Source organism: Mus musculus, chromosome 18 (assembly GCF_000001635.26).
Source record: "Mus musculus strain C57BL/6J chromosome 18, GRCm38.p6 C57BL/6J".
Classification (NCBI taxonomy): domain Eukaryota; kingdom Metazoa; phylum Chordata; class Mammalia; order Rodentia; family Muridae; genus Mus; species Mus musculus.
In genome coordinates, this window is record NC_000084.6 from 3,266,148 (window position 1) to 3,279,718 (window position 13,571).

Genomic DNA, 13,571 nt, shown 5'->3' on the forward strand with positions numbered 1-13,571 from the left:
AATGTTCTGGCATAAGGATATTTTATCATGGACCTGGAGAGATGGCTCCGTCATTTAGAACATGTGCTGCTCTTGCAGAATATCTGAGTTCAGTTCCCAACACCCATGTTGGAAGGCTCACAACTATCTATAACTCTAGCTCCAGGGGAGCTTTTGGCCTTCTTGGGAACCCACATTCACATACACATAGACATACACACAGGCAATTAAAAAGAAAGTAATATTTTATAAAAGAATACTTGATCAAACTGGATATTCTGGCCCACATCCGTAATCCAAGCACTCAGAAGGCTGAGGCAAGAGAACTGTGAGTTTAAGGCCAGCCTAAACCTACGTGACAAATGTACACAGCTATATTCCAAAGAGCAAAACAAAATTGATCCAAGTTGTAAAATCAAAAATGACATCTTGGGTTGTTTTTTAAACGTTAACATTCCTGAGGTTGCAAGAATTCACAATGGAGGGTCATCAGCAGAAACTCTCCAGACGATCAGCAAGAAGCCTAGTACAGCACAAAGGCTAACCTCTAACCTCTTCCCCTGGACCCCATTCCATTTGCAGAGCTTGAGGTCTTCCCTTTCAACTGAACATGTAGCATGCCAGGCAAGTGCTCCACACTGAACTCTGCTCCTAGAGCCCTGCAGTTGTCCTCTAATGAAATGGCCCAGTATTTGCAAGGCTGCTGATCCAGTGTAGCAATAAATTCATACTTGTGGAACTCATTCCAGATAATGAAAATATGTTGTCTCTTTCATTAAATAACAGCAAAGCAGCACAAACTTTTGTAGAAATTCACATACTACATACATAGTAGGAAGCTGTAGTAAATGCTCAGATACTTAAATAAATACCAAATAGTACAAAGAGCAACCAACATGGTTCTATTTAAAACTGTCTTCAACTGTGGCACCCAAGGACAGCAATACAATACTTTCTTTACAAAGTGACGATTATAAAAATCTATAAATGCATAAATTCATTTGTAGGCTATTCTCACGTAGTCATGTCATCAGGATACACTTCCTTTCATTCTTTCCTGAGGTATCTCTATGGGTTGATTTTATCTTACTACTGGAGAGATGCACTGCCTTTGATCACCCTTTCCTAAAATGATTCTTAAAACCTGCAAAATTTTTATTGCATAGGACACTATTCATGACAGAGAGACTGGGAACTGTAAATATGTTGCACTGGAACAAGTCTTACAAATACTTCATTTTAAGAATTTGTTACATACATTTTTTACAGTTTGTCTCTTCTAAAAAATTGACCTTAGAGGTAAGAGCAAATTAAATACAACAAAGCATCTTAGGAATGTTAGTTTTAGAAAGTTAGATGAATGATACAAAGGAAAAAGCCATAATTCTTGCCGGCTATATATTGTATTGCATTCAAAAGCAACTGTACATGCTGTAATCAGTTCATAGTTAAATATTTCTACTAATCTGTTTTGGGAGAGCAAATGTCTTTCAAAGTTTCAAGCTCCTCTATAAGCTTCTTGTTCTGAACTTCCAGCACTGCGACTCGACTCTCAAGACACTTCACATACTCTTTCTTTCGACGTCGACATTCTTTAGCAGCTTCCCTGAAAAAAGTAGAAGCAGAAGGGCAAACAAAACATATGTTGCATGCTATTGGCAATAGAGCAAGCTTGGTAATGTGAGGGGAGCTGCATTCCAACCCATGGAACAGTATTCCCAATTCACACTCTACAGCAGACTGTATTCTTAAGCAAGGGTTAAGAGACCCATCTACAAGTCCACATGGCCATTATGAGGATGCTGCATCGCCTGCCCCGATTAGAGTTCACAGTCAACAAGGTCCAAATCAAACACAGTTACTCTGCTTTATGGCAATAAAGGTCTTTGAGGGCCTTGAGTTCCTCAATGAGGGTCTTGTTTTGATTTTCAAGCACAGCCACACGATTTTCAAGACATTTGACATATTCTTTCTTCTTCCTGCGACACTCCCGGGCAGCTTCCCTGGAACCAACACAAGGCAAATGACAACAGGAACAACCTCCCAGCACAATCCAGAATGGCTCCGTGAACATCTGCCCCCCCTTCTACCCAGTCAACAGCCAACCAACCTGAGGAAACAAAGCTACACAACAAAGAGAGCAAAGCAGATGCTTTGTAGAGAACAACAGACCAAATGAGGAGCACTGGTAGCTTTTCCCAAACAGTGTTCTCTTGGGCCACCCATGCCACGGCAAGAAAGACCCTCTGTGTACAATAAACAACAATGAAAGGACAACACTCCCAGCAGAATCCCTACTAAGACATTCACAGATCCTTTCAGCCCTCTCAGTTAATTTTTGGTTGTCAAAAAACATACATGCTCATCACAACGAGAAAATGTCACTTGATGTAAATGAGTTTAAAAATCCTATGAAGTCTCAAATGCCAATATCGAAAAGTTGTATACTTTGAGACTAAATCTCTAAGTCACGGTTTTCAAAAACAACCTGAATAGAAAACACAATATAGATAAATTATAACAATAAATAAAACACATGGATGTTTATGCACTAAGGGAAAATGGGCACTGCTTGTAAAAATTAAAGAATGGCATAACATGACACAAAACTTAACAACGCAGACAATTTAAGCTGACAAGTGTTAGAATACCACAATTACAAATACAGAAAAGGAAGCTGGCATGGTGGTACATGTCTGTAGACCTAGCACTTGGGAGGTAGAGACAGCAGAACCACAAATACAAAACCAAGAGCTGGAGAGATCAGTGATTACAAACACTGGGTGCTTTCCCAGAGGACCTGGAAGATTCAATCCCAAGCACCCACATGCTGGCTCACGACTGTCTATAACTCCAGTTCCAGGGTGGCCACTAGGCATACATGTGTTACACAGATATATACTCAGGCCAAATACATATACACATTTAAAAAAATGGTCCAGGCCAGCCTCAGTTACTTTACAAGCACAAGGCTAGTCAGAGGTATTTGGGAGCCTATCATAAATAAACAGACAGACAAATATAATGGCAGTTACTAGCTAACTGAACACATTTCACATCACATTACGCAACCAAAGTGAAAAGACAGACCAACAAGCACCCAAATAACTGAAACTAACAAAGATAAGTTAGTCACTTTTATGTGTGATTCCAGTAAACAATAACTAACACTGTCCCCATGTTCTTTCTCCTGTTTTTAAAAGTGGGACAGGATAGAGGCTACTTCACTTAACTGCTCTAAGGAGAGGCTTTATGATAAAGCTTTATTTGGGAATACTTAGTTCTCAGAAATTGCCAGTCACTGTCACTCAACTGAATTCACAAAGGTAGATACCAGTCACTGCAATGTCAGCTAGCAATGCCATCCCCCATCTGTGACACATACAACAGACATGGCCAACTGCTATATTTTCACAATTCAGAAGAATTGGCTCTCATGGAATGGATGTCTCTTTCCCATGCAAAGCAAGACAGCAGAAAATGAATGTTGAAATCTTGATGGGCTGCAGGAAAAAGAACAAGCCCTAGTTCCTAGCCAAGAGTGCTATACTCACCCTGTGAACCCACCAAGGGCTGCACAACTGAGCAGTGAAAAAAAACTAAAACATGTCAAAGTAAATGGAGCTTGGTAAAGCAGGGGTTACAGTAATCCAAATGGTGCACAGTGGGGCGTGTCAGCATACTCCCCGCATAGCTGCCAGTCAGGGAATTTAAATGTATTTATAAGTACCTATGTTTTCATCATTAAATATGTTAAACTCTAAATATAAAAGGAAGACAGTCTTCCCATACAAATTTTAAATGAAAATTTAAATACAGTGTTGTGAGGTGGTCAGCTTTTAACCTCTTACTTACTGTGAATATCCAAACTCTCTATCAGACACTGTGTGTGAGATGTGACTGGAGTCAAAATGTCCCAAGCACAAAGCTTTAGTGATCACACAAGTATTCCTAAGTATTCTCAGCTGTGGAGAACACCTGTTTCTTCTATTAATAGGTAGCTCAGTTTGCAGGCTTGTGTTTGACCAAATACATCCTCAGCATGGAAAGGAAATCATATGGCAACTGCAGGAAAAGGGTGAAGAGCCAGGTGTGCTACACACCTGTACCAGCAACACTCAGAAGGTGAAGGCAGGCAAGAGAAGCACATGTCTGAGGCCAGCCTGGGCCACACCATCTCAAAGCCAATGTCAAGCTAAACAGGAAATGATGACCAGGCTACAAGGAATCCAAGCTACTGCTGACGAGTGTGATAGGGATATAATTATCTGTTATCAATGTCACCTGATACCTGATCTTGCTCTTGCTAACTGTAAAGCCTGCATCTTCTCCATGAAGTCCAGACTTTACATCAAGATCCTTTGAGGTGACCTTGCTATAAGGACAGAGGAAGGCTCTGAAAGAAAGAACTGCTAGGCAGCATAGCCTACTTCTGGTCCCCTGGCTCTAAGATCTTGGCCAACTTGCCACTTAACCATTCCAACTCCAGGTCCTCATTTCCAGAGTGAGGCTTGAATTACTCTGTACTCACAGAATTGGGTAAGACTTAAGGAAACTGGAGGAACAAGTGCTTGAAATTTGTTAAGCTAATGCTGAGTCACCCAAGAGCCATATGCTGCTGCTTTTCTCTAGCTATCTCTAGTCTGACACTAGCAGGCTAAATAATTCTCCTCAGAGTCCCTTATAGTGGGGCCCTATTTCTAGCCAATGGAATGTAGGTAAAAGCAGACAGGAACGTCTTCTGGAGAAACAGACTGAGTTATCTGCACTCTTTGACCACAGCCCTCCTCCCCTCTTCCTGTCATCATCAACAGCAGACATCCTGTGGTCCTGATGACAAAAATGTGCATGCTGAAGATGCGGCAGCAAGAAGCCCGGTCCCTGGAGACACCAGAGACCTTTGTTCCGGCTGTACATACCTCTGTACCTGCCAGAAAGATTTCCCATATATGCCAGTAATTATTAATTACATAATTTAAATATAGGTGTGTCCCAATCTGACCTATATGCTGGAAACCAAACTTGGTTCTTTCTGAAGAGCAGCAAGTGCTCTTTACCTCTAAGCCACCTCTCCAGCCATTCCTTCTGGATCTTTAAAGCAACAACACTGCTGATAAAAAAATATTACCTGGGACAGAACACTGATAAATGTTTCTATCTTTATCATCCTACTTCTAAAGTATGTGTATTCACCATCTACTGATCTAGGCAAGCAATAAATTTGGCAAATGTAGCCAACTTAAGGAGTTACACGGTATATGAAATTGAATCTTTTTTTAAAAAGATTTATTTTTGTTTCTTATAAAAGTTTTTGTTATAGTTGTTTGTTTGTTTTTGTCACCCTGGGTAGCCTAGAACTGTATTATGTAGACCAGGCTGGCCTCAAACTCATTATATCCACCTGCCTCTTCCTCCAAAGTGCTGAAATAAAAGGTGTATATCACCACACTCAGTCTTATTTTTATGTGTATAGGTGTTTTGCAAGAATTTATGTATGTGCAACATGTGCATGCCTGGTGCCTATGGAGGCAAGAACAGGGTACCAATCACCTGAGAAATGGAGTTGCAGGAAGTTATGAACCACCATGTGAGAGTTGGGAATCAAACCCAGGTCTTCTGCAAGAACAGTAAGTGCTCTTAACTGCTAAGCCATCTCTCCAATCCTTATTTCTCTCTCTCTCTCTCTCTCTCTCTCTCTCTCTCTCTCTCTGTGTGTGTGTGTGTGTGTGTGTGTGTGAAGCCATCTCTCCAATCCTTATTTTTATCTGTGTGTGTGTGTGTGTGTGTGTGTGTGTGTGTGTGTGTGTGTGTGCGCGCGCGCGCGCGCGCGCGCGCAAGCACATGCCTGTATAGGTCCCTTTGAATGCTAGAAAAGGGAGCTTGGAGTTACAAGGTACTGTGAGTCACCAGATATAGTTGCTGGGAACAGAACTAAGGTTCTCTGAGGAACACTAGATGCTCTTAACTGCTGAGTTATCTCTCTTAGCTCCCAAACTGTCATTTAAAGAAACACAAATGCAGTGAAGACAAGACCTAAGGGCAGTGATCATCTCAGTACTGAGTTTCAGGGATTCCACTACCACAATCTGTAGATTAACTAGGTTGGAAACATCTATTAAGACTGTCAAAGACCAGTCTACTTCTGTTCTACAGACCAGCAAAGCAGCTGACCCCACCTAATGTGCTTTATTTTCTTGCAATTAGGATATAATCTAACACTAAAGAATAGGTGACAAAATATACTGGGAAACAGTTAAGGCAACTCTGTTCATCTTGAAAATCAAACTGAGTTGTACCATTCTCCATAATAACTAAAGAATTAATATGCAATTCGAGTAAATAAACTGTTATTACTTAAGTGTGTTTTTAACATGGCAGGCTGGTACCTAAGCAGGGAGAGAAATGGAGGTGCTCAAGAGACAGACTCAGAACACAAGTGGGAGATGAGAGAGGACTGCAAGCGCTCCCACTACAGCATTAGCCATTAGCTAGAGGGCAGGGGCATGAGGAGGTTCCATTATTTTTTTATTTATACATGACTAGAATGTCAAAAGAACGTGTACTTTATTGTGCTGGTGTAAAAACAATACAAAGTAGCTAGAATGATAAAATATAAAACAATGCTTTAATACTTAAATTTATTTTGCTAATAAAGAAGCTAAAAAATTGGGGACAGAAATGTATCTCAATGTTTGCCTAGCATGCCCTAGGTCCCAGGTTTTATCTATAATACCAATTTAAGGGGTAAAATGTACTTACCAGGATACTATTTCACAAAAATATATAAAACAAATTTATCATAAAAAATATAATAGGGCTAGAGAGATGGCTTAGCAGTTAAGATCACCGACTGCTCTTCCAGAGGTCCTGAGCCAATTCCCGGCAACCACATGGTGGCTCACAACTATCTGTAATGGGATCTGATGCACTCTTCTGGTGTGTCTGAAGAGAGCAATGGTATACTCATATACATAAAATAAATAAATCTTTTAAAAAATTCTTCATTAGTGAACTATTTTTAACATATATACATATATATTATAGTAATACTGTTTTTAAAGATTACATATCTTTTGATATTCCTCACAACATGAAGAAACATATCTACTGCTTATCTTCATAAGCATCAATGACCAGGAACTCACCAGAAGACAAACTATCATCATGGGCAGAGCATAAGCACACACACGAAGCCACAGAACACTTAATCTGAGAAACAGTTTTGCAAATGTACATTAAGAACTCCGCAGTAGCAAATGTTTCCTACAGTGGCTCTAGATTACCCAGTACTTTACCTGTTTTTCATCAGCCTCAGCTCCCGCTTGCGAGTTGCTTCTTCTGCTAGTTGCTGGGGACTGTGCAGGCTTCCTGGTGAGGCAGCCATCACCACACCTTGTGGCAAAGCAGTAGTAGGAGCTCGGATCTGGTAAGTTGGCATGTCACCTGTGGCAGCTGCAATGGAATAAGGTATTACAAGCTTATATCACCAATCCACTCACTAATGTTTTATGTAAAATTAACCTAGAAATAGTATACCTTGTACATGTCAGTAAAGATTGTTTAGTAGAGGTAAAAATTATTGTTCCTAGTAGTATAAGGATCTTAAACATGAAGAATTTTATTTGACAAATTAGAACAAAGCTACAAATACTCTAGCCTGTTCCCGACATTTTAGAAAATGTTTTAGCTGATTTTAGACCTCTTTTAGCAATAGGGTTTTTGACTACAGTTCATTTAGCCTGTATCAGCAGTGTGCTAGTAATTATAAGGAGCTGTTCTTTGGAGACAAGAGTGAGGATCCCTGCTCTGCACTCTGATGCCTTCCCCAGTGACAACACTTCCACTGTAGCAAATTCCACCAAGTTCAAATACATCAATATGACCTGACTCAGTGTCAAGCTGAGAAGAGATGTGCTCACAAAAGGAAATGACCTGAAGATTATTCGAAATTATAAGTATTTGAGGACTATTGCTGCTTTCAATGAAATCTATTTAAGTATGTGAACATATACATACACTGATAATTGATAATAACAGCTAGTTCCACAACCATCTCACAAAAGTTCTGAAACTTAACAACTGGCTCTAGCAAGTCAGTAAAGGCAACACGAATACTCTAGGCATAGCCATCCTCTGGAAGCTTCAGCTTGGACTTCCATTTGCCTGCACCTAAAACAGATATAGAAAGCCTCCCAATACCAAAATAAGAAGAAAAAAAGAAAAAGGCTAAGGCAAGGGAAGGAATCTAATTGGCTGTATATTCATTAACGGTAACAGAAAGAACAGGAAGAAAAAGCAATAAAGTTCTTAAATCAGCATCTTGAGTAAAGTCCTCTATTTTCATGACACTTGCAAACACTATACACAAGGACATCTCATTAGAAGTGCAATTGTAAATATTTAAGGAGAAAATGACATATAAAAACTAACATCGTGCAATAAGAGAGAACAGTGGGAACCTGGCCTAAGGTCCTCCCACCTTTCTTTACCCACATCCAGAGAAGGCTGTAAGTTAACAAATGCTGAAACAATGTCCCAGCTGGAGGCTGTCCAGAAGTCCACACAATAGCCAGTGACCAAGTTTGCACACCCCTGCCCTCAAATCTTGCTGGCAACCTGAATTCACACCTGCTTCCAACCCTTCTTTGAAACTGCTCACAAACATGTGTAAAAACAATATTAAAAATGTGCAGCGTGTGAGGGGTTCTTCTGTTGCTGCCATGTCCTAAATATAGAAAGTGCTTTTCTAAGAGGGAGAGGCAGGCAGGAAAGGGAGGAAGCAATGGTTATGGTTTCACAGTTCTCTCCCCTGTTGTACACATTCACTATTTTCTTTCTTTTCTTTCTTTCTTTCTTTCTTTCTTTCTTTCTTTCTTTCTTTCTTTCTTTCTTTCTTTCTTTCTTTCTTTTTTCTTTCTCTCTCTCTCTCCCTCTCTCTCTCCCTCTCTCTCCTTCTCTCTCTCCCTTCCTTTGTTTTTGTTTTTGTTTTTGTTTTTTTGTTTTTCGAGACAGGGTTTCTCTGTATAGCCCTGGCTGACCTGGAACTCATTTTGTAGACCAGGCTGGCCTCAAACTCAGAAATCTGCCTGCCTCTGCCTCCCAAGTGCTGGGATTAAAGGCGTGCGCTACCACGCCCAGCCACTATTTTCTATAATATAAGTGAGAACAGAATGTTTGAAAGCTGGTTTAAGGGCATTCTTTTCATCTTTTTAAGGGAAGAGGAAAAGAGACACACCACAGATAAAATGCATACCAGAAACAGCATATTAAAAACAGAGCAAAGCAAAGCAACAACAAAAGACCTTTTGTCTGTCTGCAGAAGCTACAGAAGCCCTTGGAAAACCAGGCTTGGCAACATGAGGGACAAGGGCAATGCAAACAGGGCATTCTTTAAATCTGTCAAAGAGGTTTAAAGCTTAGCCACTTTGCATCTGAAGGGGATGATATATTGGATATATTAGCTCTGATATATCTGAGAAGTGCAGCTTCATTGTACCTCAGATGTATATTCATTCTATTTGTTATAACGCAAGTCCAGAATGCCAACTCACTACTTCAAGCAAGTAGGAATTAGTGTAGTTACATGCAAATATAATCTTCGTAAAGTATATTAAAATGATGGGGAAAATGTTTGAGGGAATCTAAATATCAGATTTCTTTTAAACAAGTTATGAGAACATGTTTATGTTGGCATCAGTCTCTAACATTGCAAATTCGGTGGTAATTTCCAAGAACCACCCTACATTCCTTTATTCCTGTACTATTTATTAAGCCCAATTACTAGCCCATCTAAGTACTAAAGGTATCAAAATTATTTTGTAAGGTTTTTTTAGATAAGATCTTGCCATGTAACTCAGATTGGCATTAAGCTTTCAATTTTCTTGCCGCAGTCTTCTAAAGGCTGGAAGTTACAAAAAGGTGCCACCATACCTGACTTTAGAATTTTCATATTTATCTTTTGGGAATCCATAAATCATGTATAGGAGCTTAAAAATAATGACTGACAGTAAATAATAAGAAAATGTCTTTGTACTGCTATAGTTTACTCCAAGTTTATTCTCAGGTAGGCAAGAATGTTCAGACAAGTCAAGAAAAGTATTGTTTCACTTTATGCTCTGGAATTGAGCACAGGACTTTGTATGAAGGGTGCTTAATGGACTAATGTACCCTCTACAAAGTCAATTTTAAACTCCCCAGGGTATTGCACAGGCATGCTGCCATCTGAGTGTTTAATAAGCACTCTTCTGTAGACACGTTATTGTAACTGTCTTTAACACAAAGGTATATAAAGTCCCATGAGATGCCACATGTTCATTCAATCCAGCATTTCTTGACAAGAGACATTGTTCTTCCTTAATACACTTTAGATACATCTAACATGGCAGCTTAGAGTCAGGGATTCTAATAGTGTGTTTCTAACTATCTAACTCCTGTCATGAAAAACAATTCCTGGAGCTGTCAATTCTGATCATGAATTTCATACCTCTCTTTTTTCAAGCTCTAACACGGTACAGCAGAAAAGGCATTGGGTTTGGGGTCTGGGTACTAGTCCAGCTCTGCCACTTACCAGCCATGTGACTTGGGGCAAGGTCAGTCTCCTCATCTGTAAAATGGGGATACATCATCTCATTTCATACTCACAAGAAACCCTGTAATACATGTCAAAGTGTCTAGCATAGTGCCTGGCACACAGAAGACATTTAACACATTAGTTCCCTTCTAATCCCCTCCCTTAGTGTCTGAAATACAGTGTTCCAAATTATGCTTATACTATATGTAGCTACAAGGTTTATAATACCACCAATAATTTTTCCCATTGAAATTTCCCCTTCTAACAAGTTTGATAAATCATAGTGTATAACTCCTAGTCCTTAGGAAAAAGAAGTCAGATACAGAAACAAAGAAATAACTAACAAATACCTCAAGTGCTTATTTTGATAGCTTTCAAAAAAAAAAAAAACTATTTGTCAATACCTCGAGAAGATTGTTATTTTATTTAATTATTTATTTATCGGGGTGCCTACTGACTGAATACCAGGGGCTTTGTTGGTTTGTTGTTTTGGGACAGGACCTTGAACTCATAATCTTTCTACTTCAGCTTCCAGAGTACTGGGACCATAGACATAAGCCACCATACCTACATAAGTTCCCACCTTTGTGCCATTTCACTGATATTAAGAACATTAAAGGACCCTGATATAGCTGTCTCGAGTAAGGCTATGCCAGTGCCTGGCAAATACAGAAGTGGATGTTCACAGTCAGTTATTGGCTGAAACACAGGGCTCCCAATGGAGGAGCTAGAGAAAGTACCCAAGGAGCTGAAGGGGTCTGAAACCCTATAGGTAGAACAACAATATGATCTAACCAGTACTCACAGAGCTCGTGTCTCTAGCTGCATATGTAGCAGAAGATGGCCTAGTCGGCCATCATTGGGTAGAGAGGCCCCTTGGTCTAGCAAACTTTATATGCCCCAGTACAGGGGAATGCCAGGGCCAAGAAGCGGGAGTGGGTAAGTAGGGGAGCAGGGTGGGGGGGAGGGTATAGGGGACTTTCGGGATAGCATCTGAAATGTAAATGAAGAAAATATCTAAAAACAAGGCAAAACAGTAAACAGTAGGGGTAGCTCAGCCATCATCCTTGTAACTGAGGAGAGTTACTTTCCCAAAGCTCCAAAACCCACTGGCATCTTCCTTATCCCTTCCCTAATTTTCTATCTCAAACAGCACACCAATGCTTGTAGCTCCCACTTCAGGCCTCTCTGTGCCTCATGTTCCATTCTGTCACAGTTTCCCTTCCCATTGCTCCTTCTTCTCCATGTCAACAAAATCATATAAAGGTGACTAACAAGCAGTGAGAATTTTCAACTGTGTTTAAAGTCTTATATAGAATTAAGACATTAAATGATTTCTGTTTAAGACCAGAGAACAAGGTATAAAAGTAATTGTCATGCATACCTGACAACCTGAGTTTGATCCTTTGGAACCCATGAGGGAAGAGAAGCAACTCCTCAAATCTGTCCTCTGTCATCCACATGCATGCCATGGCATCAGCTGCAAGTGCGCTCGCGCGCACACACACACACACACACACACACACACCTGCACACATACAAACTAATAATAAATAAATTTTAAATACTTTCAGTTTTTATTTATTTATTGAGGTATAGTTAACAAATTAAAATTATATATGTGTATAATCAAGGTGTACAAATGATATTTGATGCATTGATATACAATATGAAATAATTAACATATTCAACCCAAGATACACATAAAGGGACTAAGTTGTTTTTTTCAATGAAAGTCTTAAAAGTTAGGAAATTTATGAAAAATACAGGAAGTCATGAATACTGAAAATTTAAGGTTCTACAGAAAGACAAATGCTCTATTGCTTTATCAGAATAGTAGTCTAGGAAAAAACTCCATTTTGATTACTTAAAAGTGATGTTAGCTTCACTTTATACATTGTAAAAGCTACGTCTTGCATGCTATTATGATCTATGCTACATTAGCATTGACTTATCAGTGTCATGAGAGCAGTATGAGCAGAATTAGAGGCTTCTGACAACCTAGCTGCTTTACTTCTGGCTAGCTTTGTAACTTGAAAGAGTCCCTGCCTACTCTGATCTGCATTCAGTCATACTACTACCTGTGGAGTAGTGTGTGTCCTATGTGAACAGTGAGCATGAATATAAAGTACCTCTCCTTTTCCAGTGTTTCATATGGCTTCCTCTAGGTGGGCCTCCAGGGCTTCAACCTCTATTTCCTTCCTTCCATGTCTCCTTTACAATCTGAGTACTTTGCTAGCTCTTTCATTAACTTGTATTAACTTGTATTTATGCTTACTTATAATATATTATATATATATTTACATAAATGCAAAGTGTTGACAGGCAATATGTTCAGATAGAAAAATAAGATAAGAAAAAGCAAAATATAACAAACACTGCATTAAATATATTCACCAAGTAGAGACAGCATGATAGCTGTCCTATGAGCTTTGAGGCCTTACTAAACTCACAGCAGGTTATTCTTCTATCTACTTCCAATACAAGTATAATTTGCTTTAATGTCGACTTAAAAAGTCAAACCCTAATCAAAACCATCCCTTAACGTTAAATTTTCCTAAGAGAAATCACAAAAGTGGTATGTATCCCTGTTCTCCTACATCAAATACTAAGATACTATTTCCCAAATCTGAATAGTTGAAAAGTATGTTTTAACAATTCTGAAATGCCTCTTGAATACAAGCTATTACAATCCAGGTCTTAAAACAGTAAACTCAGTTCCAAACATAATCAATTATAAATAAGACCAAAAAAAAGACAATACAAATTTACATTACACCAAGCAGAATTAACAATATCATTCTTTTATTTGATTCCATGATCCTATTAGAGATGCCATAAAGATCTTTTCTAGGGCAGTCATCAACATAAGAAGCCTGATTTGAGTGTGGATCTCAGGCATACATTACAGATCATGGGTCATAAAATCAATTTCATGGGTCAAGATAACATTTAAAGCAAAAAAGAAAATTAGAAAATAATTGTGTTTTGTGTTAGTTTTGTGTGAAACTTGTTTTATATA

At 39.1% G+C, this 13,571-nt stretch overlaps 1 protein-coding gene across 60 annotated transcripts in view; it reads right to left on the reverse strand.

Moving 5' to 3' along the window:
• Window positions 1-206: 206 nt before the first annotated feature.
• Window positions 207-13,571, reverse strand: part of Crem (cAMP responsive element modulator) — a 71,420-nt gene continuing 58,055 nt past the window's right edge. For 19 of the 60 annotated variants that reach the window (XM_030250312.1, XM_006525565.4, NM_001374833.1 and 16 more), the window contains 3 exons: window positions 10,547-10,582; window positions 7,275-7,431; window positions 207-1,982 (listed from right to left, as the gene is read on the reverse strand). In XM_030250312.1, coding sequence (XP_030106172.1) covers window positions 1,838-1,982; window positions 7,275-7,431; window positions 10,547-10,553 — 309 coding nt within the window. In that variant the 5' untranslated portion in view covers window positions 10,554-10,582 and the 3' untranslated portion in view covers window positions 207-1,837. Of the gene's footprint in view, window positions 1,983-7,274; window positions 7,432-10,546; window positions 10,629-13,571 lie in introns of all 60 variants that reach the window. The other 41 variants (NR_073193.1, XM_030250308.1, XM_017317809.2 and 38 more) reach the window with 4 other exon arrangements.